The sequence below is a fragment of the Lutjanus erythropterus genome, chromosome 16 (genome assembly GCF_056507025.1).
Source record: "Lutjanus erythropterus isolate fLutEry1 chromosome 16, fLutEry1.hap2, whole genome shotgun sequence".
NCBI lineage: Eukaryota > Metazoa > Chordata > Actinopteri > Lutjaniformes > Lutjanidae > Lutjanus > Lutjanus erythropterus.
The window spans coordinates 18,804,847-18,831,107 of record NC_139332.1 but is presented as its reverse complement, the minus strand read 5'-3'; the positions used below and the strand labels follow the sequence as shown (position 1 = coordinate 18,831,107).

At 38.3% G+C, this 26,261-nt stretch overlaps 3 protein-coding genes across 3 annotated transcripts; 2 read left to right on the top strand and 1 right to left on the bottom strand.

Moving 5' to 3' along the window:
- Nucleotides 1-2,941: 2,941 nt before the first annotated feature.
- Nucleotides 2,942-6,916, top strand: fabp3 (fatty acid binding protein 3, muscle and heart). Its single transcript, XM_084739893.1, has 4 exons — nt 2,942-3,154; nt 5,620-5,792; nt 6,242-6,343; nt 6,442-6,916. Exons 1-4 carry the CDS (start codon nt 3,082-3,084, stop codon nt 6,493-6,495), a joined length of 402 nt encoding a protein of 133 aa, XP_084596019.1. The 5' UTR covers nt 2,942-3,081; the 3' UTR covers nt 6,496-6,916.
- Nucleotides 6,917-11,508: 4,592 nt separating this feature from the next.
- zcchc17 (zinc finger, CCHC domain containing 17) lies at nt 11,509-16,126 on the bottom strand. Its single transcript, XM_084738877.1, has 7 exons — nt 16,031-16,126; nt 14,645-14,823; nt 12,889-12,989; nt 12,711-12,802; nt 12,392-12,492; nt 12,081-12,229; nt 11,509-11,730 (listed from the first exon to the last, which is right to left on the bottom strand). Exons 2-7 carry the CDS (start codon nt 14,781-14,783, stop codon nt 11,560-11,562), a joined length of 753 nt encoding a protein of 250 aa, XP_084595003.1. The 5' UTR covers nt 14,784-14,823; nt 16,031-16,126; the 3' UTR covers nt 11,509-11,559.
- Nucleotides 16,127-16,161: 35 nt separating this feature from the next.
- Nucleotides 16,162-25,774, top strand: snrnp40 (small nuclear ribonucleoprotein 40 (U5)). Its single transcript, XM_084738876.1, has 10 exons — nt 16,162-16,394; nt 17,281-17,410; nt 17,523-17,616; nt 18,691-18,856; nt 19,074-19,196; nt 21,506-21,626; nt 22,629-22,711; nt 23,170-23,231; nt 25,169-25,272; nt 25,519-25,774. Exons 1-10 carry the CDS (start codon nt 16,284-16,286, stop codon nt 25,566-25,568), a joined length of 1,044 nt encoding a protein of 347 aa, XP_084595002.1. The 5' UTR covers nt 16,162-16,283; the 3' UTR covers nt 25,569-25,774.
- The last annotated feature ends 487 nt before the right edge of the window (nt 25,775-26,261 follow it).

Below are 26,261 nucleotides of genomic sequence, written 5' to 3'. Positions count from 1 at the left end.
TTGTCTTTGTGAGTACAAACCAGACTGGTTGAAAAATTAAAACAATCCTCACATTGGTTCAATTCAGTAACTGGACCTTTAGATGTGAAACTGAATCTCTATGTGGGGATGTTTATCTGTTCACCTCTTATATGAACATGAAAAGCTGATCTCCAGCTACTATTTACTAAATGTTGGGATTTACATCCCAAAAACTCTTTTTATCTCTGTAACATCACATATTTATGATTGTATCAGAATAAAACTGATATTGTACAAAACATCCAGAATTATTATTTATCAGGAGATTAACAGTCAAAAACTTAGCAACTCTGCTATGTGGGTGTGGTTTGATCAGATACTATAGTTCACAGTCAACTGGCAACACTCACAAGCAAATGACCCCACCGGGCTGGAACCGCATCCCATTGTGATTCAAATGTTGCTGAGGTGGGAAGCACGGTGGTGCAGTGGTTAGCACTGCTGCCTCACAGCAAGAAGGCCCTGAGTTTGAATGCCCCAGCTGGCTGGGACGGGGCCTTTCTGTGCGGAGTTTGCATGTTCTCCTCGTGTCTGCGTGGGTTCTCTCCAGGTTCTCCGGCTTCCTCCCGCAGTCCAAAGACATGCATGCTAGGTTAATTGGTGACTCTAAAATTGCCTGTAGGCGTGAATGTGAGTGTGAGTGGTTGTCTGTCTCTATGTGTCATCCCTGCAATGAACTGGCGACTTGTCCAGGGTGAACCCCGCCCCTCGCCCAATGTCAGCTGGGATAGACTCTAGCCCCCTGCGACCCTTTGGGAATAAGCTGTTACAGAAAAATGAATGATGATAAACAAATGTTGCTATGGTGTGATTGTTAAATAGGTCTTCAGGGCATTTGAGCAACAATGCTTGGTTCAGTGGTTCAGTGGTCCATTGGTTTCTGTGATCTTTAAAACAGTCACAAGTCACAAATAGATACTTTCTTTAGTATTTTCCTAAACTAGCTGGGCACTGTAGTTTTTTAGCTAATGTTACTCAAACAGGAGTATATAGGGCATTTTTTGGGACTAATTTCATCTGTGGATGAATACACATTTAGCGATCTAGTAAGTATTTACTACAACCAGATAGGATTCGATTCAAATTATTAGATTTTTTTGACAGGAAGAAAAATCTAGAATAGCACTTCATTTATCGAATGTATTGTCCTCTTAAACTATACAAATGTTTTTCTTTGAGTGTACAAAATAAGCACTGTAGTAATAACCAGCCCTCCAACACCCTTATCTTGACATTCATGATTGCAGCTCAGTCTGCCATCACGTGCATCTGTGTTTACAAGTACATTCACAACACACACACACACACACACACACACACACACACACCCCGTCTGTGCTCTGGCAGGGCAGACGGAGGTCAGTAAAGTCAAACAAGCACAAAAGCAGGTGAAAAACCTAAGGAAGAGACAAAAGTATTGAGGCAAGAAGAAGGGCAGAGAGGACTATGGGGACTTTGTTTTCAACCTTCAACCCCCCCACCCCCCATGGAAAAAAACCAATCACCACCCCTACCCCCTCCCCTCAGGCTCAATCTGTTTTGTTCTCTCTCTCTCTCTCTCTCTGACAGCGGGGGGCTTGTTCACCAACCCTCCTCCGCTTCATCCTCACCCTTCTCTTTTATTTACTCTGCCTTTTATTCTCTTAAGGTTTGGTTTCTTCACAGAGGCCCTGCTGCACTCTCTGATCCTCCCTCTCTTACTCTTTCCCACATGTTGAAATTCAAATGTTCTCTGCTGGCATGGCTATAAATAATTACAGCACTGAAGTAACCATTCAGAGTGTAAGAAAATACAATACCTGTACATGATGAAAGCTAAACAAGAAATATTAGATTGTATACTAGTTAGATTTGTAAAAATATATATTTTAAAGTTAGTAAACTAGGAAAACTAGTAAATTAGATAGCTAAGAAGTTATATTGGCTGGTTAGCTAAAAAGTTTTAAAGGTTGAATTGTTTGCCAGCTAGCTAGAAACACAAAAATATAGCTAGCTACAAAGTTAATAAAACATTATATTGTTTTTGTCCAGCTCAAAAGTTTGTTAGCCTAACTAGCCTACTTATAATGGCTCAGCAGAGAATTGTTTTGCTCAGTCCATCTAAAAAAAGTTAATATTGGATCATATATCAAAGTTTTGGTGCAACAGAATTTAATTTAATCTAGGTTTAGCATAAAAACTAAGCCAAGGATTATAAACATGTTTAAGTTTAATCTTTAATAATTTTAAGATAGTTTAAATGTTTGATGCAACATGATTTAAATTTAAACCATTATTTAATCAAGATTAAAAAATGATCCTTGTCAGTATGTGCATTTTTATTTATCCATTTTCATTCAATGATTTCTTTACTTTAATTACTGTTTTAATTTATAGTCACTACAATGGGTTAGGTTTATATGAGTAATATGTCATACATAAATATCATGTCATTACTGTTTTACTTGTTTCTGAAAGCTAATGTATCATTAATCTTTTATTGCATATATACTTGTTAGTGCCACCCAGCCTATAAATTCTGATAAAAATGTCCAATCCTGTCTTCCCTTGTTGTCTCAAATTCCAAAAAACATGATCAATTAAAATATTCCACTATATTCAAGCACCCTTGTTTGAAAATCACTGCACTATGCTACATCAATACATGACTAAGCCCTACACTACATGTGATGCCACAGAGACTAAACAAATTGATGCAAACAACTTATAACAAAAAACTGTATTTCACATTCAAATATTTTTTATTTGCATGGTAGCAATTTGTGTAAGAAGAAGTTTATCATACATGCTCTCTCTGCTTCTTTTTCATGTCTCCATTCATCATGTCACTCCCCACTTCCCCTCCCTCCTCCTCTGCACTCTCTGCACAGGCTGATGACATCATGAACAGCCGGTATAAATCCAGCCAGTAGGACTGCGGTACAGCCTGTGGTGCTGACTACACTCTACCCCTCTCTTTCTCTCTTTCTGCTCCCTCGCTTTACTGCCTCGCACACATACTCTCTCTCTCACACACACTCATCCTCACACAGTCCCTCATTCCTCCACACCACTGCAGTCATGGCTGAGGCTTTCGTTGGCACGTGGAACCTCAAGACCAGCGAAAATTTTGATGAATACATGAAGGAACTGGGTAAGTGTGTGTGTGTGTGTTTTGTCTGTGCACAATATATGCATGTGAGTTTGTGTGTGTGTGCGCATGCGCGTGTAACAGGAGATGATGCAGTGCTGCATGTGAGCACGTGAAAATGGGTTTGAGGAAAGATAAATGATTAAGGGTTTGTTTAAATTGTTACAGCTGCTCTTAGTGCAAATGATGCAGAGACTAATAATGAGAAGTAAATAAGGGAGGAACCAGGATGGAGATTTAAAAAAAAAAAAAAAGAGGTAGAGGAGGATTGTGGGTGGAAAGAGAAAGAAGGATAGAGAGAAGAAAGAAAGAAAATGGAAGATGGGAACCAGAGGGGGTGGAAAAAAGAGGAAGAGTGGTTGACCGCATGGCCTAAGTGCTGGAAACGAGGGAGGGGCTTTCTCCTTAAGTGGAGGAAAAAAAATCAACCCAACTGTGAGAAACTGTGAATGGCAAGCAACTGGTGTACACACACACGCACACACACACACACACACGAGTGTAATGTGGGTGACCTTCGCTGAAAGCTGTTCATTGTTTGAGGCCATGGGAGGAGTTGAATATTAAGATGGTCCCATTGCCAAGGAGCTAATGGGATGAGAATGTGCAGGAAAAAATTCAGAATATCTCTCACACACACTCTCACATAGTTTGGTGTGTGTGTGTGTTTGTGTGTGATGTGGGCAGGTGCTCTGAGTTTTACGACCGTGAAGAATGACACTAAACCATACCGTGTGTGAGTATGGGAGAGATTCATGCCCAGTGACCTCTGCAGGGCTATATTACATCGACCTGTCTGCTCTGGTCACCATAGAGACCAGAGACCCTTCAACCTCTAACCCTAATCCTTTTGATCAGTGAGGCACACATGCACACAAAATGACTTTTTGTTCTGTTTGTGGGAAAGTAGCTGTTGTGGCTCCTGGAGATGAACTGGATTGTCAGCCTGAAAAAAGAGAAGATTTCTACTTCGGTAGCAGAGGGTGTGAGTCATCGTTACCCAATGAAATGAACTCTCTTGATCCCTTATATACACACACACACCCTAAAAGGAAAGCAAGTAATCATGTGCACACATACATGCCCAGACAGGCAATCAGGTCAATGGGACTCTGCAGTGTTTAAAGAACAAGTTGAAGGTTTGGACAGGAGACAAATCGAGATTAGAGAGTGTGTCAATTGAAGGAGAGCCAAAGGGGATATATATGGCTACTGCTGTAAACCTTTCCCAAAATATGCCACTTAATATCCTTATCTGGTAATATTAATATAACAGAGACGTTTACTTTATTTTCATTCATTATTCATTAATTAATGGCCTCATTAATGAAGTGTTTTAGCACATACAAACTAAGGACTTGGGGTGGCAATGGACCTTTCTTGAGGCCTGCCCGTTTTTGCTCTCTGCGGACCACGTTGCAGGACAAAAAAGTTGGTACTAGATAACAAGGCAACGTCAACAATGTAAACAATGTCCATAGATATAACCTGGAAAGTACTAAGTGTGCAATTTTGGGGGTTGGAAAGCCCACTTAAGGTTACATTCCAGCTAAGATTTCCATCTTAGAACTTGGAAAAGCTTTCCTCCCAAGGAATGCATCATTAAATATGCTATGTGCTAGGCTCATCTATGTTAAAAAGAAAAACAAAGTTTGAGGATGTTGCGGAGGGACCTGCAAAAGTGACATAGTCACCTCTTAAGTTAGCTAATGTCAGCAAAATGCTAGCTAATTAACTAGCTAATCAAAAATAGTTGTCTAGCATTTTGCTAACACTAGCTAACTTAAGATGTGACTGTGTGGCTTTTACAGGTCCCCCAGCAATATCTTTTAACCATCTAAAAATGTGTTTTTCTTTTCAATATAAGCTTAGCACTTAGCATATTTGGTGCACAGAAAACCTTTCCTGAACAGTTTCCAGAACGTTTACAGGTACCACGCCTGCTCAACTGTTTGGAGCACAGAGTGAAAAGGGGCATCAGTTGTGTTTGGGTGATCCACCACTTTGATCAAGAGAGAAATATATTGAAAACTATTGGATGGATTGTCATAAATGTTGCTACAGACATTCATAATACTTAGAGAAATTATATTGACTTCGGTGATCCACTCACTTTTACTTTTACTGTTGACATTTTTGGCTTTTATTGGAGTATTTCAACAACTATTGGCTGGATTGACATTTGTGTTCATTTTTTTTGTGTTCAATATATCAACCTTTGGATTAGATATTTGTTGTGGTCAGAGGATGAATCCTAATGACTTGGATAATGCCCTGACGTCCAGTTGAGGGAAGTCGTGGTCAGTTTGTTTGATCTGTTTATTGGTTGAACTTTACAGCCTCTCACACACCCTTACACATTGTTAAGGCCCTTAGTCTTGTTTATTCTTTGTACATTTCAAGGCAACAGTAACCTCCATATTCTCCACCAGTGCATTACATTACCCATTTTTCTTTGTTTTCCACAGGTGTGGGCTTCGCTACACGTAAAGTTGGCGGCATGACCAAGCCCACCACTATCATCTCCATGGATGGTGACACGATGACAGTGAAGACCGTGAGCTCCATTAAGACAACAGAAATCAAATTCAAGCTGGGAGACGAATTTGACGAGACCACTGCTGATGACAGGAAGGTTAAGGTGAGAGGGATACTGATTCTCTGGGACAAAAACAAAAAAATCAATTTATACTTTAATAGCGTTTAATTTTTAATAAAGAGGTTTAACTAGCTCTCTAGTAGCTCATCCTCAAAACACACCATATACCCTAAAAATGCTCAAGTATCCATAGTGACAGTGATAATTACACTGCGGATGATTGATGGCTACACAAACAACTGTTTTGCATCACAGGCGGGGGCTGTCATTCTTGTTTTGAATCTGAACAGGAGGTGGGTCAGAGGGGTCAGGGCTAAAAGGTGAGGGTCATAGAAGATTGACTGGTCATACCTTGTGCCCATAAAATGAGACCTTCGACACAGCAACTGTGTCTTATTCTAATTTGGAGGGTAGAGGGGAATGACCTGTGATATGATATTGTACTAACACTTGAGTGTTATTAACACTGTTTTTCTCTCTGCTCTCTGCAGTCCATTGTAACAGTAGAGGATGGGAAGCTTGTGCACATGCAGAGGTGGGACGGCAAAGAGACCAGTCTGGTCAGGGAGGTTAATGGCAACAGCCTCGTACTGGTAAGTCCTCACACAAAAATGCACACATTTACATACATCTGTATGTGTATGTTTGTTGGTTCTATCTGTAATTTTGTTTTTTTCTCTCTCTATCACAGACACTCACACTCGGAAGTGTTGTTTGCACGCGAAACTATGAGAAGGCCGAGTAAAACCCAACACTGAAATCTCCCTCCAGCATCTACCTGCATCAGCTGCAGCCCTGCATCCGAAACTCACCTCAACTACACCTCAGCCCAGGCCAAGCAACTCCCCCGTATGGCTGCTTCCCTCAGTGCCCCTGAAGTATTAACATCACCAGTGACTGTGGTGACTGTGACCTCCCCTTTGTTCCTGTCCCTCTCTTTATACTGTTCTTCCTTATATTGTAACAAACACTGAATAAATTCCAATGATTTGTTGTTTTGTTCTCTAAAATTGCAGGTCTTCATATTTTTTTGTTTTTTTTTGGAAAACGTGTTATGCATGGTGCCTATGATAAACCTGGAAAAGTGTTTGAATTTGAAAGTTTGCCTATTGAGACCTGGAAAAAAATAAATTTGTCTGCACTGTTGGACAAAGAGGTAAAAACAATTGCTCTGGGATCATTTTTTCTAAAGATTTTTATGTCTTTGACTGGTGATAGATGTGGCTGGAGACATTATATTTACCAGCTGTCCATCCTTCTGTCCCATTCTTGTAAAGGTGATACCTCAAGAATGCCTTTGCAGAATTTTTTCAAATTTGGTGCAAATGTCCACTTGGACTCAAGGATCAACTGAAGAGAACTTGGAGCTCAAAGGTCAAGGTCTGAACATGTTTTTTGTCATAAATCAACAATTCATTTGCTAATTATGACAATGTTTCACACAACTATCTAATGGAATAAAAATGACGAGATGAACAGTTTTTATCTAAAAGGCCAAAGGTCAACTTCACTGCGCAATCATACTGTTCAGTTCTCCATCAGTCCTCTCTACTCCTCTGTAAAAGATAGTCTCTAGGTGAAGACAGCATATTTTTACTGGAAAATATTCACTGGAATCATACATGTCAATACAGTGATAACAAAAAATGAAATGTTCAGGTCCAGAAATTTTACTCACTAGGAGGAAAGTTCACTCAAATGGGACCCTGAAGTCTACAAACACTAAAATGAGCAAAGATCTTTGGGGGAAATTTCACATTATTCTCATCGATTGTTGAATTTCAGCTATAAAGTGGCAGTTTTAGTTAAAGGTCACAGTAAAAATTTGAGTTCTGGTGTGAATTCAGACACACACACACACACACACAGATTTCTGAGTGAGAGGGACCTTAAAGTGCTCCAGTACGATTCATGGTTAGTTGTGTCCCAAAGAAAACAGCAGGTCCAAAGAGTGTGACCACAGTTTCCATCACAGTTGGTTTTACAGGGACTCAAAGGAAGGTTAATTATAGCTACTGTTCCTGTGTGTGTGTGTGTGTGTGTGTGTGTGTGTGTGTGTGTGTGTGTGTGTGTACATGCAAGTGTGTATCATGCCTTTGCTCTGGCGAGGTGAGGGGAAAGTTTTGTTAAAGCTTGTACAAGGTGTGCAGCTACTTTTATATCCTGTACTTGTACATTAGATGCGTGCGTACTTTCTAAATACAGATTGTTTCCTCACACAGACGATTGATGTCATGTGTTGATAACAGACTGCCAACTGGAGGCAGGGTGACGGGGTGAAAGGGCGCAGGAAAATCCAAGCCGCTCTTCAAGTTACCCACAACTGAGGTGGTCAGAAGGAAGGACAAACCATACACACAAAGTGAAAAAATGTAAATGTATGCAATGCAAATGTAAAGACTTCTTGTGTCATTGGTATAACTTTATATCCATATATTTTTGTTTAAGGGGAAAGTAAACACAAAAAGCAATCAGGGAAAAAAACACATAAATAGCTAAAAGTAAGCTTCTGCTATTCCAAGTGGTACGAAAGACCAATCCTACTGGGAAAAAAAAAGAGAGACCAAGCGTGAACATTGATAATTCCAGCATTACTGTCTTGTATGGATCCACATGTGCTGCAACAGATGTTTTCTCAGCAGTGAAATACTACTGAACATTTCCATGAAGGCCATACCATCAAATGGAGCATGATGAAAGGAGAAAAAAAAAAATCTAAACTCAAATACAAGCACTGTTACATTACTGAAATATTACTCTACTACAAGTAAAACTACTGGTGTTAAAAATACTTAAGTGAAAGTACAAAGTGTTCTTCTCATAGTATTGGTTATTTTTTAATCGTTGATGTTTAATGCATAATCCAAAAGCAGAAAAAGTAACAGGAGGTGTCTGTTTCTCCAAATCTTCAGTCTAAATTGTTCCAAACTCCTGCACTGGTCTGCTCAGTGGTCATGCTCACCTCTCCAAACCTGTGCCTGCTGCACCATTTCAGTCTGTGGAAGTTTTCATTGGCCTGTTTAAGTAAGAGTAGGTTTAAGTAAGAGTAAAATTACAGACTTATAAAAATACAAGAGCCCAAAAAATGACAGTAATTTGAGTAGTTATGATTCGTTACTTCCGCTCCTGCGGGTCGGTCCACCACTTTGATCCAGACTGAAACATCTCCACGGCTACTGGATGGACTCATTCGTGTCTCCCTCAGGATGAACTGTAATAACTTTGGTGATCCCCTGACGTCTCAACATCATCAAACAAAAAAGGCAACTCAAACGTAATACAAATTAAACAAGTATGCAGACTTTTTTTTCACTTTTTCTGTTGTCTGAGTCAAATTATGAGCACTTCATACAACACAAACCCACAATTCTGGTTGTAGAAGTTCTGGATCAGACTAAATGTTTAAATGGATATATTAAAGAGTGATTACCTACAGTAGATTGTGAATAGAAGGTAAGTGATATCAGTTAAAGTGTATGCTGCATATGGAATATTTTACACTGTTAGCCAACTATCGCCCTCTCAAGACCAACCAGACTTCTTTGGCAAAAACAGTAATTTTACCTTGCAGAACTCAGCAGTTGCTGGTCCACCCCCCTGCCTTAATCGGTTAGTTTGTGTTGAAGTGTAACTTTGGTGAATCAAACAAACTTTTTTAAACGCGTCACTTGCTCAGTGTCACAGACCATCTAACCAATCGAGGCAGTGACAGACCAGCAACTGCCATGTTCTGTGAGGTCAAATTACTGTTTTTGCCAGTTGAGTCTAGTTGTTTTGCGGAGAGTGATATTTGGCTTATATAACAGCTGTTTCCAATTGGAAAAGGCTGTCTGATGGTGCGGTAAAACAGTGAAAGTATTCTAAAAATAATATACACTTAAACTGATACTGAACTTTTTAGCAGGGCCTTTTTAAGAGTTAAAATACACTGCTTTGCTTCCATGCCGGTATTCCTGTTGCTAGTGTAGGTGTGGCAACTGCCATCTACTGTAGGTAACTGGAAGTAGATAAGTACCTCATATAACCCCACTTCAAAAAATCTCGACTATCCTTTTAAATTCTTCTTGTACATCCATCTGGCACAAACAAGAGAAAGGGAGTCTTGAGACTGACCAATGATCTGGAGTCACTGCCAGAGGAGTGCGCCGAGGTCATGTCAAACCACTGCAGCAGGGAACAATCTATTGCTCCACAATCCTGCAAAGTAGCTGCGAAACCATGTTATCTGACTTAATCTTGCCTTACAATGGAAGGGGGTTATCTTGCTATCGCTGTCTAAATGCTCTGTCCACTTAGTGCAACTTTCACCTCATGAGACATGTACCAAACTAAAGTCAGCTTTGAAAATCCCTCATGGCCCGAGAGACCTTTCTTGAGAACATTAACTTAATATGACCCCAGGGTGGACTGGAGCCAACCTGAGAGTTTCTGATGTTTGTGTGTGTAAGTATGGTCCCCTAAGGACTTGCTTTAAACATTACAAGTTCAAGGTTCAAGAACAAAGACATCAAGAGGCATATTACAAATACAAACACCTTTAATAGAGCGAACAGGGGACATGCATGCATGCAGGAAGAGGGTTGTGTGTACTGTCGGCAATCCCCTGGAGGCGGACACGCAAACGCACAATAAGAGGCGGACAACCTCAGGATATCATCGTAGCTTGAGGTTCCTGTCTTGCTCACTCATGCTGTATTACACATCCTGTTTGTGTTTTACTACTTATGTGTGCGTGTGTGGGGGTTATCTGAAGGATTTTCATGTCAAACCCCCTCCAGAGTGAGCTTCACTGTCTTCATGTCTGCTTAATGGATTTCCCAGAGCAGAAGAAACAGGAGAGCTGTTCACAAGATCTGGATTTGAAGAGGGAAAGAGACTTGCTGCCATATTGCTTACAGCTATCTGGTTACACATGATGTGTACACATTTCCCTCCGTGGGGGGAGCCAGAGGTTACTTCAGGACGTGTGGGGCTTATCACCTGATTTTTGTTTGCAGCACTCTCCCTCTGGACTCATTTTGACTTGATAGGAGGTGGAGAAACAATAAGCAACACTTTCCTTAAATTGAATGGATGATGGTTTCTAAAATAAGCCCATGTTATTGAAGGACAGACATCTGGAAGTCTGTCTCTCTATCTGTTTCTAACCACTTCCCTTTTGTGTCTGTCTGATAGCTGCAGTGTGTGACTGTCGATGTGTGGCTGTCTCAACCAATGACATACATACGTAGAAACCACCTTGGTCTTTCTATGGTACGTCACCGTTGCCACCATACTGGACAGGCGAGACTGGCTTGTGAACAGTTGTTAACAAATGAAGTCACACATCAAGCATGAATGAGAAAGAATTTTGCTTTCAAAATTTCAAACATTAGTGTCCTCGGTGTCCAAACACTTAGTGACTGTTGTTAAAAGAAAAGGTGATGTACCACAGCGGTTAACGTGCCCCTGTCCAAACATGTTGCAGGCATTAAAGTCATACTGAACATTAAATATCTTGTCTTTGTACCATATTCAGTTGAATAAAGGTCAAGAATTATTTGCAAATAATTGCATTGTGGTTTTATTTACATTTTACACAACGTCTCAACTTTTTGAAATTGGTGCTTGTAGATCATAAACCTTTAAATACAATGTGAATCATTGAAAATCAGCTGAGAAATGTTATAGTACTTTTTATCCATAAAAACTCCAGTTCCCGCATTTATACAGATTTGTTCACAGGCCAGTCTTGCCTGGTCCAACATGCGTTGACGTTGACGTATTGCAGCAATGAATCTGGCATCTACGTATATATGTACCTATGGTCTCAGCTGTGTTTGTGCGATTTATGCTTCTTGTGTTTCTTCTTCTTTCTGTCCTCTCTGTCGGGCGAGTAGTCATGGCGCCTCCTCTTAGATTTGCATTCACTGCTGCTGCTGCTGCTGTCGCTGTCTGACTCCTTCCTCTCCCTCTTCCTCTTCTTCTTCATTTTCTTCTCCTGGAGGATGAACATGCAAGAGGAGAACTTTTGTTTGGTAATAAAAGGAATGTGAACAATGAAGAAATACGTAGAAAGTAGACAGCAGTTTCAATACCTCAAAACCCAATTAACAATTATTTTATGTTATAGGAACTGAATTCTTTCAAACAACACTTCTGACAGCTTCCATAAAGCCATCTTGTGTCTCTCAGTGTAAACAACCACAGACATGTATTGTCATACTGAGACGTGTGGGTTGCTGCGTCAGATGACTCATAGTGATAGAAACAAATAGAAAGGTGGAGGAGAGCTGGGGGGAAAAAAAAGGAAGCGAGAGACACACAGGACATCAACTGTCAGATATTCACCTTCTTCTTCTTCTTCTTTTTGTCTGAGGCTTGTTGTGGTGCAGCTGTGGAGCTCTGCTGCTGTTGCTTCTGTGGCTCTTCATCATCCTCATCAGGCAAAAGAGTGTACTGCAAGCCCGGAGCAGAGAAACAGTCCTTTGTAAAGTGACCTGCAAAGAGTGATGATTTATTAACTGCTGTACAAATTTTAAGTTATTTCATGCTAATATCCCAGTAGAAAATTATAGGAAACAAAGTTGTTGTTTTTTTGTTTTTTTTGCATTTTGCCCTTTTAATCTAAGACTGTTGTTCTGTTTGTGATCTTATCGTACCTTTGCAGCCGCACTTTGAGCACGTTGTGTTGAGTACAGCCTCCAGTGTGATCCTGTTTCCTGTATTGTCTCTAAACTGCTTTCGTCGCCTTGCATCCTGGCTACAAATCACACAGACATATATGACAAAAAGCAGCAAATCCTCACATTTAAGAAGCTGGAACCAGCAAATGTTTGACATTTTTACTTGAAACATTTAAATTCATTATCAAAATAATTGTCAATTAATTTTCTTTCAACTGGCTAATCAATTAATCAACTAATTGTTGCAGCTCTAAGAGAGACACACTTATAACATAATAAATCTGTAAGCACTCACTCTGCCATGACATTGTTGGGGTCCAGGTCCCGACCTGTTCCCTGATTGACAGCTTTCATTGAGAAGGACAACTTCACCTTATCTCCCCGGATCTGAGAGACAGAGGACAAAGCTGTAATCATGGTGTTCGCTTCACTGACACAACACAGTGTGTGTATGTGTGTGTGTGTGCTGTTACCTCTCTTCCAATTACTTTAATCCACACTTGTTCTCCAACATCAACAATCTCTGAGGCGTTCTCAACCCGTGAGGCTGACATCTCACTCACATGTACCAGACCTGCATATGTCAGGGAAAAAGTATAGATATCAATCTAAAAAGTACAGAAAATCTTGAGCAGAAGAATGTAGACCAACAAATATGGCTAAGTTTTGCTGACAATGAAATATATGATTTAAACATGAAGATTCAAACATTTGATTCAACATTTCTTTTTCTAATTAGAATTTTTCCTTTATTTATTGCTCTGTTGGATATAACTTGAAGTATGTTTTATTTTGTTCTGCTTATCATACAGATCCTTGTCTTGTTTTAATTTCAAGTTAAATATGCTCTTCCCTTTTTCTATATGTTGAAAAAACAATAAAGGTTCGATGAAAAAAAGAAGGTTGATGTCAGAACATTAACTAGAGTAAGTTACATTAACTAAATGTATATCTTCACACTTCATACATTCTGAACTCCCTTTACTGACTTCCAACTTAAACCAGGTAAAACTTAAATAAACTAAAACATGTAACAACTTTTTGTATTGCAAACAGGATTTGAACGTTGTGGTTCAGGTGTCCAATGTGTCCCTGTAAACTTTGCCAAGTTCGCCCCCCAGTGGTGAAAATGAGCAGCTGATGTTCAGTTGGACATGCAAAATGAAGACTCAAAAAATAGCATGCACATCCAAAAACGATAAATACTGGGTGCTGGACAGAAATACAAAAACACAAAAGGAGCAACAGCTCTCATCAGACTTGTCTGATAATGGGCTGGTGCCTGAAACGTGTAGTGATACGATTAAATTTCCAAAAGGAGCAGTTTCTGGTGTGTGGACCTATTTTTGTATTTTTGCAGTTTGACATACAAGTCAAGTAAAATACTGCTTTAACAAATAATCATCAAAAAAGTGACTTTATTATGAGAGATCAGCAATCTGTTCCACTTCTTTTTATAACTCTGACCATCCCCAACCCCTAGTATATACTTCTAGTTTAGTTTACTTTATGAAATGTATTTAATTTATTGCAATTTCCATCTGTTGTCCCTGAGCAGGTGTCTACATGCACAATGATAACATAAATGTAACATAAAACATGGGCTTACACTGTAATATTTACTCCTTTGCATCATCTTCTATATGCTGGGTTGTACCCTCAAATTGTACAGTGCTGGCTATCTTAAAAACAAAACTGATAATCATCCAACCTTTTCCTGCAACAAGAGAAGAATTTCTGTGGAAATGTTGAAATTCTACTCTAGGTGCATAATGTAGACTAGGTGCCTTGTAGTCTCTTCTCCTGACTCCGGCTGAGATAGCACTGATATACTGACTGACTCAGACACGATGCACTTAACTTTAGGATTGACTGCTTCTTAGTTCCTGCATTCTCTGGATTTCTTTTGGCTTTGGCTAAAGTCCCATCTCTGACACAGTGGTTTTACCTGGCAGTGGATACAGGTGTTGACAAAGCATCTTTCTGTCCCTGCAATTTTCTCTGTTTTATATGTTGTTTTTAATAATTGTCCATGTCACCATAGATTTAACTGTTTTTTTTTTTACCCATGGCAAGTTCTACAGTATTTTCATGATCAGCTTTTCTAATTCTTACTGAGTTACTCTTGTGTTTTTACTACTTAATCTTCTGTATTTTGTGGTGTTTTGCCTCCTTTCACTGCACTATGGTATGTTTGCAACAAAAGTATACATATATTTTTTTACCAACCTTCCTTCTTGTATCCTGGAAGTCTGACAAAGGCTCCGTAGGTCTGCACAGACACCACCTCTCCCTTGGCAATGCTGTACATTGGTGGCAGACCCTCTAGTCCAGCAGGTTCTGGTGTGGGACCATCACTGTCAGACATTGTCACAGTGGAGGTGGACCACAGGTAGAAATGAGAGGATCTAGAAGACTGATAATGAAACATATTTCATTAATTATAGTATCATAAAAATAGAAGAGAATGTCCTTTCTTTCAAGGCTGATTTTTAAGTTGTTTGGGGGGTTTTTTTGTCCAAAGAAAATCCTGTACAAGGATGCAAAAAAACCTTACTGTCCAGTTTGAATTTTAAAAAATATCCAGAAACAGATATATAAAGAAAACATTTACCTTTGTTTACACTGCAATATATACTTGGCATACTCTGTTTCAATGCATCTGTCCAACTAGTGTATTCCTTCTAATATAACTTGACTAAAAATAATAAATTTTTGGGAGGAGAAAGAAGCATTTTCACAATAACCTCTGAGAAACTGAGTCATACCAGGAGTAATGGCATTAAATATGGTCTGTAATTCAAGTAATGTAATAGAGAGACTAAGGGAAATGGTGTCCTGCATTGCTTTGGAGAAATTAACGTATGCAGTCAGAAGGAAAATAAATAAATTTAGAAAAATATCAGACACTTTCATGCAATGGGCTCTTTATAAATGTCAACATATGTATAGCTCGATGTTCTTTCATTTTTTATAAAATGCCCCTGCCCTGCACAATATCTCCATGCTTTTTTTGTGTGATGTTTGTTGTTGTTGTGTACACGTGCATTTGTTTAAATAAAAGATATAAAGGGTAACATATCGAGGCCTGACTTTAGAGGTACCTCAATAACACGAAGAATGATCTAAGTTACGTTAAAAGAAATATTACATTTCTTGTGTTGGCACAGCTAAATCTCCCTTTTAATAGCTGCATTAGATTAAATTTTAACGCCAACATATTTCTCTATCTCTCATCTCTTTCACGGTATTTTTCTTCTTGCTCAGATGCTGCTGATTCTTCTCATTCAGGTGTAAAATATGGCTGCTTCACGTGATTTTATTTGTGGGAGATTCATAGAGTACAAATGTGTGCACAAGGCCTTTGATAGAATAAAAACTACAGTAAGCTAACTGATCTTTACATCTGCTGTAACAGTTTAGTTTGAATACTACGAGTGAGGCTAACGTTAGCTAGCTATATTCGAGCATTGTCCCTTACCTAGCAAACCTGATAAAAACACACAAACAGAATAATTAGCCCGTGCATGAAATATAAATCGCAACACATAAAAGGACAGAAAGCACAATGTAACGCTGATTTCTTGGAAAATATAAGAAATAAAACATTGTTACCCTTCTTGTTAGCAAAGCTGCTTCACTTTTTACATCCGGAGCAAATGAGTTTAACAACAAGCAAAGTAACCAATCAGCGCAGTCGGAGTGAGCTTCGACCAATCACACGCCTCGTAGTAAGAGGAAGTATTCCTCCGCTTTTCTTCGTTGGTGTTTGTCGCTCGTCGTCCCTCCATGAAAGACGTCCATTCATTTTTGTGAATTATAGCATTAAAATACAACATTTTTTGCTGTTTTTGTTGATTAACCCGGGATGATTGAACCTAAGAAGAGAGCGGCGGACATGGCGGTGGTTCCTGCCGCCGTGAAGAGGCCCAGGACGGAGCTGGTGGCGGCAGCTCAGTCTCAGCAACTCGTGGCCATGGTACGAAGAGTACTATAGTGCTTCCATATACTGTGTATACTGGTGACCAGAAAAGTACTCACAGCGACTTGTTCGAGGGCACCAAAACATATACATCATCCTTAACAACTGCACATTTACTTAATATGCTCTGAAGTGCACTAACTGGACTAGAAATAGTTTAAATTGGACTAGACTGGCAGCTAAAGGGCAGGAAAAGAAAACAAAACTGTGGTACCTGAACTTTAAAGCAGGAAATACTGTGATGTGTTAATTCACGTTCTCCCATGCTTAGCTAGGGCTGGGGAAATACATTAATATCCTCTATCATTTGGTAGGATCACTGGCGATTATAATTTACATTACTTAGTAAGTCGTCTTATTTATTTTTCAGAAAAGTCTCGAAAATGCAGTATGCAGTCCTCTGTAATAAACATCAACTGGGTCTTAAACCTAAATAGACTAGTTTACACACTAATGATGCTGAAAGATGGTACACCTAGCTAATAATAATAATAGTAATGAATAAGAATTAGCTCAGTATGGTTAAATATTGGAATTATTTTGATTATTATTTAGTTTGAATGAAATTTTTTGCATGACAATTTTCATTTTCACTGACAAAAGCAAAAACTGTCAAAATTGTGATTATGTGACATTTGTGATGTCTGTACTAAACAGAAATGTTTTATTATGATATTGATATTTAAGAGCAAGTACTTGTCAGTACTGGACAAACTATGTAAAAGACAAATGTCTCTAAATAACCTGGCATTCTGCTCTGCAATTTCTTGTTGCTTATTTGTCTACTCATATCCTGATATCCATATACTATGCATGGATAAACTAATATTGGGCTATCTATCTATTTAACAAATGTGTTTGACATTTGATGTGTCTCCCACAGGGTCCTCCACGCAGCTCCAGCCTTCAGGCTCCCATCATGCTGATGTCTGGCCATGAAGGCGAGGTCTACTGCTGCAAGTTTCACCCCAATGGAGCCACGCTGGCCTCCTCAGGATTTGACAGGCTCATATGTGAGATATTATTATACTAGTGCAGTACAGCAGATGATCCCGCAGATCATGCATCCTTGTAACACTTTCCTATGGTTAATAACTTGGTGCACGTTGTGTTTCTTTACTGCAGTGATGTGGAATGTGTACGGAGATTGTGAAAATTTTGCCACTCTGAAGGGCCACAGTGGAGCAGTGATGGAGCTGCACTACAACACAGATGGCAGGTATGGATGCTCATTAATGAAATAAAACATTGTAGGTATACTCTGATGAACAAACAAAATTCTAAGCTGTATTATTAACAAAATCAATAGCATACACTTGTAATTGTGAGTGAACAAACAGAGGGTAGAATGGAGCGTTCACAGATGTGGATACGAAGGTAGAGCTGGTTGCTGACAGTCGTCGACCACTGAGCTCTCGACCATCATAATATCCTGAGTAAAAAGCCAATAATTTATCAAACAGACTTGGAACCAATGAATATGTATTGTGAGGAGTGTCAACATGAAAACTGCAAAAGTTAAGGATTTGTTTATGCTAATTATTAAAATAGTTCCTTGCATCTGATTTACTGAAGGAAAAACAGCTTATATTTATACCCAGTGAAAGCTTGTTTTAATTTAGGCTCAAATATAAATATTTTTAAATTGATCTGGTTTGCACCTGCCATATTAAATCAGAGGGTGAGTCTTTATTTGAATTGCAAAATGAGGATTAAAATTTACCTCCAGAGCGAACCGGCCCCATTCTCTCCTAAGCTTTAATCTGAAAAAAGTGTTCTTTTTTTAAATTATAATTTTAAAGGTATAATATGCAACATTTCTGTTAAAAGCAATGTATAGACTCATATAAACATAATCTCTTTCAGTCTTTACTAATGGCCTGCTAGAGATGTGTGGTGGTGGCTGTATCTGCAGAGATCCTACCCTCTGCCTATGTTTTCTTAGTTTTCTCATTATTTTTGCCATGCTCAGGACACTTATAACCCAAAATGTCGATATTTCATGTCCTGGCATCTTTTTGGTGTGTTTACAAACAGCTCAGACGAATCCTACTGATCATACCTTTAAACAAATCATTCCAAATAATTATATTGTTATCAGCTATTGTCATTAGCAGAAAAGACAGATAAAATGTTATAATAAATCAAAATAAAAGAATAAAGTTGTTCCCAATTTAGTGCACACTTTATTGGTAAAAATGCAGGAGTTCCACTTTACATGTGTTGTTCCAGTGAGTTGATAAATGAGTTTAGAAAAGTCTTGACCAGCTTTGTTTTTTGCTGTGTATTTCAGCATGCTGTTTTCAGCAAGCACAGACAAGACCGTAGGTGTGTGGGACAGTGAAACAGGCGAGAGGATCAAGCGTCTGAAGGGCCACACCTCCTTCGTTAACACCTGCTACCCGGCCCGACGAGGGCCCCAGCTCATCTGCACCGGCAGTGATGACGGGACAGTGAAGGTGAGATGTCCTGCTGCCATTTACGTATATAAAAATGAATCGACATAATAATTTCATCTAGTAATTTAACCTTAACACACTCACTGGTGTCAGGAATAGACTATTCTTTGGAAAGTGATTGTTCTGTTGTTACTAATTAATCTGAAATCCTTCAGTTGAGTTGTTGGTCTGATCAGGCTCTTGTTTATCTTTCTCTCTTTGTTCCTCACCATGGCAGCTGTGGGACATTCGTAAGAAAGGGGCGATCCACACTTTCCAGAACACCTACCAGGTGCTGGCCGTGACATTCAATGACACCAGCGATCAGATCCTGTCAGGAGGCATCGACAATGACATCAAGGTACTGGACTGCAGCATACCCAGAAAACCTCGATATTACACTGAAATAAATGATGTCTCTGTTATTCAAATTTATTTAAAAGAATATGACAGCAATAATACAATAGTAATTTCTTTGCAACATTTTTTTAAAGCCCCAGGGGAAAGTTTTTGCCGTGGAGCAAATTGCATCATTCACTGACTGTTATAGCTGTTATCTCAAAATTTTCAGTCATTCAAAGTTTCTGCGAATCCTTCAAATGTCTAAGATCCAATCACAATCACAAGTCGCTGTGAGTTTTAGGCTTTAAAATATTAACGTTAAGTTAACATTTCATCTACTTCAGTCTCGCTTTTAAATGTGTTTTGGGGAAAATTATGAAACCCTTATGGGATCAATAACCACTAATGCAAACCAGGCTGTCTGATCAGAATTTATTAGAGCACAACCAGGTAGCTTGATGTTTCACCTTCAAATATGGAAACAATGAGGTCTTACATCACAGGATTTGGATTTGGCAGGCTTTATTAAAAGGTAAATTAATATAAAATATAATATAAAAATTAACATACATTTTTGCCAATATGGACAGGAAATAGGTCTTAAATTGCCTCAGATAATGATCATAAAAAGGTGTGAAAAAGTCTCAAATTTAACTTGATGAAAACAGCAGAAATCTGTCCAGCTCTATTGGGCAATAATGATCATGAAAAATCTGCCATCTACTGTAGAGAATCATAGACATTTATTGATAGAATTTAGTAGAAACTCTGTAGGATGTTTACCAGTTTTCAATTTTTTTTTATATAGCACATTTCATTACATATAAATTCAATGGGCCTCATGCATGAATCATTCTTACACACAGATCTGATCATAAATATTGTGTTTAAACAGTGTGAGAACTTTTGTTGCATTCATCAATATTTTCTTATTACTTCCCATTTGATCTTAGGAAAGTGACGTCGACCAGACAAAAGCCAATAAGCACAAAAACCAACTTGTGGTTTGTCCTGTTAAATGCTATTAATGATGAAGAAAAAAATCATTTATTGAATGAAAACAGAGAAGAAAAATGTTATACAAATATTTATTAATGTAATAATTTTAAATATTTGCACGTAAAGATGATCAGGTTACCGAGACAGATTCTTCATAATCTGTGTGCCGTTCTGGTGCATTAACTCAGATCAGATCTAACAATCTAATCCCACTCTGCAAGTACTCATTGCTATTGGTTTCCAGGCCTTTCAGAGAGAAATTGATGATAGGTCTGATGTATCTCAGTCGACAGTTAAACCAGTTGCTCTCAAACAAACGCGTACAAGGACTGGTTTGTGTGAAAAGCACTTAAATCTGCTGCCCTTGTATGGATTTATTAGGTTGTTTCCATATGGTAACTGCAAACAATTCAAGATCAAACATGATTCATCAACCTGCTCAGGTTGGTAAAAACAGACTAGGCTATTAGCGCTTATTTCATTAATGTCATGTAGGATTTTCTTAATTTCCTCTTACTGTTTTTTGTAAGAACAGATGTAAATGAAAAACAGGAAAACATTCACACATGAGGCCCAGTGTGCTTTATACTGATGCACAAAATGTAAGTGTAGGCATAAACATGAGAAAATAGGTAACATAAGCAAGATAAATATAAAAAAAACATTGGTAAAATTCATAGACCATAGAAATGATTAAAAAAAACCTACAATAAGATTAAAAACAAATTGCAAACAGTGCTGGTAGCTTTTGTTACATATTATGAGACATGCTGTGGATATTAAATGCTGTTGTAGCAGCAGGAACAAAGCGTTAGTCACATGTCTGGTGAAGGCAATGAGTTCAGTTTTTTAGCATTTAAAATGATGCCATCATAAAGCCACAGACTAATATCTGTTATTTGTGAAACACATTGCATTTTTCCTTTTGGGTATGAGCAAAATAAGGTGCTTAAACACAGTGTTTAGCTGTGAAACTGCCTCCCTCAGGTGCTGCTAATCCCATAAAATAGTGAATTCGCTGCTCCATCCTCTTCACTCTTTTATAATGATGTTCAAGAATTACTCGGGTGTTTGTCCTCATTCTGCTGGCTTCTGCTTCCACTGCTGCAGGCTCCTGCATGTTTTTGTAGTTGACGTGTCGCGTTGTGGTGTGTTCACATGCTGTAAAAACATCAGTTTTGTTAGTTAGTTTCTCTTTTACCCTGGAGTTCAACAGATCTGACTTATGAGATATCAGCTCAATCCTATGCTTTGCTCTTTACATATAGGTCCACAGGGTTTATGTCCTTTGTATAAACCCTGTCAAAAGCTGTTGTTTGTGTTGTGCAGGTGTGGGACCTGAGGCAGAACAAGCTGATCTACAACATGCACGGCCACGGTGACTCAGTAACTGGACTCAGCCTGAGCTCTGAGGGATCATACCTGCTCTCAAACTCCATGGATAACACAGGTAGGATACTTGTGGATATAGTTACAGTTTAGAAATGTAGATAACACTTTATAATAACCACAATTAATAAATGGTAAATTGATTGATTGAGTTAATAGTTATTTCACTGTTAACAAACATTCAAATAATGTTTGAACATGTTGTATTAAACCATTTCTGAAGCAACTTCAGTTGTTTATAGATGAACTACACATTATTTATTAATCATTTGCTAAATATTATAACCATCAGTTGCAACTTTTCAGTAACTATCTAGATAATATTTAAAGACATGTTGTCCCTCCCAACTTGTCAAATACTGCTTGATCAGTGGCCCTACGTTTTGAACTTCGATGCTGTACGTGCCCCTCTAGTGTCCGTTTCACATGAGCAGGGCTCTGTAGTCACATTAGCAATAACAAATTTGCAACATCCGCTTAGACGTTGAGAATACAGGGAGAAAAACTACTTGGGTAGATTTAGGAAACAAAACTACTCGGAAAGGTTTAGCAAAAAGATCATATTTTGGGTTAAAATAAGTTTCTCATATAACGTTGTTCACTTAACTTAATAATAGCTCACCAAATATTGTTTATAGATGGTTTACAAACTAATTATTAACCATTTACAAAATTTTACAAATAATCTAGTCGATCTCTCTATGTGACGATTTCTTGAATGTTTACAAATCATTTGGTAATCATTGTCAAATACTTACTATAATATATAAAGTGTTACAGTATGTGCAATAATAAATTGTTAGTTTTCTAATTTGATTAGAATGTAATTGTGAATTGTGTTATCATCCATGATATAATATGGAATTCATGAACAGATTATTTTATATGAGACAGATTAATGATAAAATGACATTATAAATTATAGCACCATGAGTAATTAGTAAACATAATTTATTTTCATTTAATTGTTTGTTAACAGCGAAATTACAATCAGTTCACCATTTACTATGAAGTGTTACTAAAATGCCTGTTCTCAGGTCATAACACTGAATTTTCTCTGCAGTGCGTATCTGGGATGTTCGACCATTTGCCCCCAAGGAGAGATGTGTGAAGATTTTCCAGGGCAATGTTCACAACTTTGAAAAGGTAACCTAAATAAGCGTCTGGCCCTCTTTGTAGTCAAGGGCATACAGTTTTTAGTCTACTTGAACTTAAAGCTCTGATACTGCTTTCCACTGTTGATACCATCCAGGGTGAGGTATTGTACAGTATGTATATTTATGAAAATAATGTAATGAAAGAAACAGAATCTTGTCACTGATTCATTTCTAACATACAATAAACAACACTTGTGTACTGATACAGTCTCTGACTTTGTGCATAAATGACTAACAGCTGCAGTCCTGCTGGCAGTGTTAACGCCCCTCCTTGACCACAGTTGCATGACATTGCCTTTCATCCCCTCCTGCCTCTCCCATCACTCTCTGCTGTCCTTTCTAATAAAGAAGTCCATCTTTCCTCTTATTCCTGTAACAGTAGCTCACGTGTAGAGTGGCTGTGTCATGTTGCTAATGCACTTTCTAACATCTGTTTCTGTCTTTCAGAATCTGCTGAGGTGCTCCTGGTCGACTGACGGCAGTAAGATCGCTGCAGGCTCAGCTGACAGGTGAGATGCAACAAAACGCATGTTACATTTACACTCTTGCACACACATGATTACATAATTTAGGGAAATTTTATTTTGTTTCTGTGATGAAGCTCTTCCACTCCACTCCCCCACTCCTCCCTACCATAGCACCATTTTGGTGTGGTGGGGTGGGGGGGTGGGCACCGATGTGAATTTCAAAGGTTTTGAGTTTTTAAGACCTTATTAAATGGTGTTGCTAAATACTCCATTCTGATTGGTCAATTACAGCATTTTGCGGTCTGTTATTTCTTTATAGCGGACCTTTGCTGTGTTTTACAGACTGTTATGAAGAACAGACCGTTGCTATGGACACAGTTCCGATCATACACTCTGGAGGAACAATAACATCATTGTTAAATCATAAAATTCATTTTAAAATTAATATTTTATCATTATTTGTTTCAAATTATTGATTTTTTTGGGAACATGTAAGAAGCAGGTTAATGTACAGTGAGTAGGTCACTATATCAAAAAAAAATAATGGCCTGCTCACTGCACATTATTTCTTACTTAGAACATTATGATGGAAGTCTCTGATGGTCATTCCCATCCTCTATCATGCCTCTTATTTTGTTGCAACCAGAAACTAATAAATTCCGCAGACCTTTTGAATGTCTTTGGTGTGGTCTGAAGTTAATGTCAAACAGTAATATTAGGCTGTCTTGGCTCAAATGTTGAGTGTCAAAGGGATCATGACCATGGGGTTCCTCTTTCCAAGCTTTGTCTGAGGGGAGGCCCGCTGTCTCAGGCTTTAAAAACCCCTGCCTTAGGTCATCTAGTTTCAAATGATACCTGAGCTTAAGCATCCAAACAGAGTTGAAGAGGTTAAATTCTTTAGAGATAATAGATACGCTCTCACATTTTTTAGCATACTCTTCGATTACTTCTTCTTCTTTGACAAAAGAACACGGGTTAAAAAAGGAAAATAGAATAAATGTAAAAGCAAAAGGAAAAGCACCGTCAGGCTTATAAACATAGTCTGTAAACAAAGGTTGAAGTGCATTAAGTGAGTATGGAAGAATGTATAAAGTACTGTTGAGTTAAAATAAACTTGAATATTCTTAAATAAATATCTGCATACACATACTGACATATGAAAAAACATAGAATTATACCTAATTTGTTAACTTTACTAAATATGGGTCATTCTGTCTCAAATAAGATAAAAGCTTTTGTTTACATTTTGTTTATATTTTTGAGAAGAACCAAACAATGTACAGCAGATCCAGATGATTGAAAGACACAAGCAGATGTCATATTTTTAATTACTAATAGATGGTTTTAGGGCCTTAAGCTGTCCCTCCAAACTATACACTTACGGATGTCCTCGTATTTCCTGAAAAAAATAGCGTCTGATTGATGTTTTGCTGAATTTCAAAGGTTCTAACATAATTAGAATCTAATATATAACAATCCAAAGTTGCATTTTCAGTTGCCAAAATGTGTCTGGTCTATATCAGGATGGCCAAGTAGCACCAGCCAAATACAAACACTGATGAAATATAAAAGTGGCTGGTAGATTTCAGACAGAATAGAATGATCTATTATTGAGTGGCTAGTGGTGACCAATATGCATTTTAAGAGGTTGTGTTTCTTTTCAGCTTAAATTTAAGATAAGACATAAACATGCATTAAACTCAGCTTGTGTTTCCAGACTTATCATACTATAATACTTTAATGAGAACATTATTACAGAGATCCATCCTTCTAAACAAGTATCTTTCTTTCTTTATGCTGAAAGCTGGCTTTACCTCTTTCAATTGATTTTCTATCCTAATCCACCAACAACAGCATAACTTGAAGTAAATACACAGCACAAAATGTATTGTAACAAAATCCCTCGGTCTCGAATGTCTCAGTTTTGTATCGCATCACATCAGGAGTCATTCTAGCTTTTTATTTGTCTGTGTTTATAGATTTGTGTATATCTGGGACACCACATCACGTAGGATCCTGTACAAGCTGCCCGGCCACGCTGGCTCTGTCAACGAAGTGGCCTTCCACCCGGAGGAGCCTATAGGTGAGTCAAAACAGCAGCTTTAGTGTCAGAGTACACGCTCTGACGCGTGTTAGACGGGTGTAATAGAGACATTTGAAGACTTGAGGAACAGGTTAGTGGGGGGATTTTCATATTCATGTGTTTTTTTTTCCAGCATGTGGTTGTCTTTATTTTCTGTCAGTTAGATTTAATTTGACTTTACTATTTAGTTCACCTGAGGCTTATGACTGAGTTTAATCATCTTTTTCTCTTTGTTCCTCCACACAGTGCTGTCTGGCTCCAGCGATAAACGCCTCTACATGGGAGAAATCCAGTAGAGTGTGTGTCTGTGTGTGTGTGTGTGTGTGAACTTGCATGAGTGAGTGAGTGAGTGTGCGTGTGTGTGTGTGAGGGTCCTGCTTTAGAAGTGGATGGGTGGTGTTCGACAGTGGGTTAGGAGTCTCTGTAATTTCATGTGCTTCAGCTTGTCACAGAACAACCTCAGGACGTGTGTTTGGAGTTTATTACACTCAGTCACAACAAACCTCCACAATGATTTGTTTTTTATTCTGATTTGGTTCTTTTTAATAAACTTCAGTATTCTGTAAAAAAAAAAAAAAAAAAATTGTTAGATTCTTTTTTATATGAAGCTTTCCTGTGTTTTCATGCAACCCGCTGCTGGTTTTTGTGAGTAAAGATAAGTTAACGATTGACCTGTTCATGCACTGAAAAAAGTTATTTTATATCATTAATTCACTTTCAATTAAATTATAGTATTGTGGTGTTAATTAGTTACTTTGACAGTGATGATTTACGCACTGTGAGAAAAATCCATGGTTCAAACAAAGCTGCAGAACATGGAGTACTTCTTCGACGTGAACACATTAAAAGGTAATTCTGATATTTTTAAAGCTGGGTACCATTTACATATGTATGAGTCTAAATGACTAATGGGTACCAGACGTTTTGGAATTGAATCAGTTATAAATCACCTCAGCGAACCGCTGTGAAACAGGCTGCAATGTAATCCT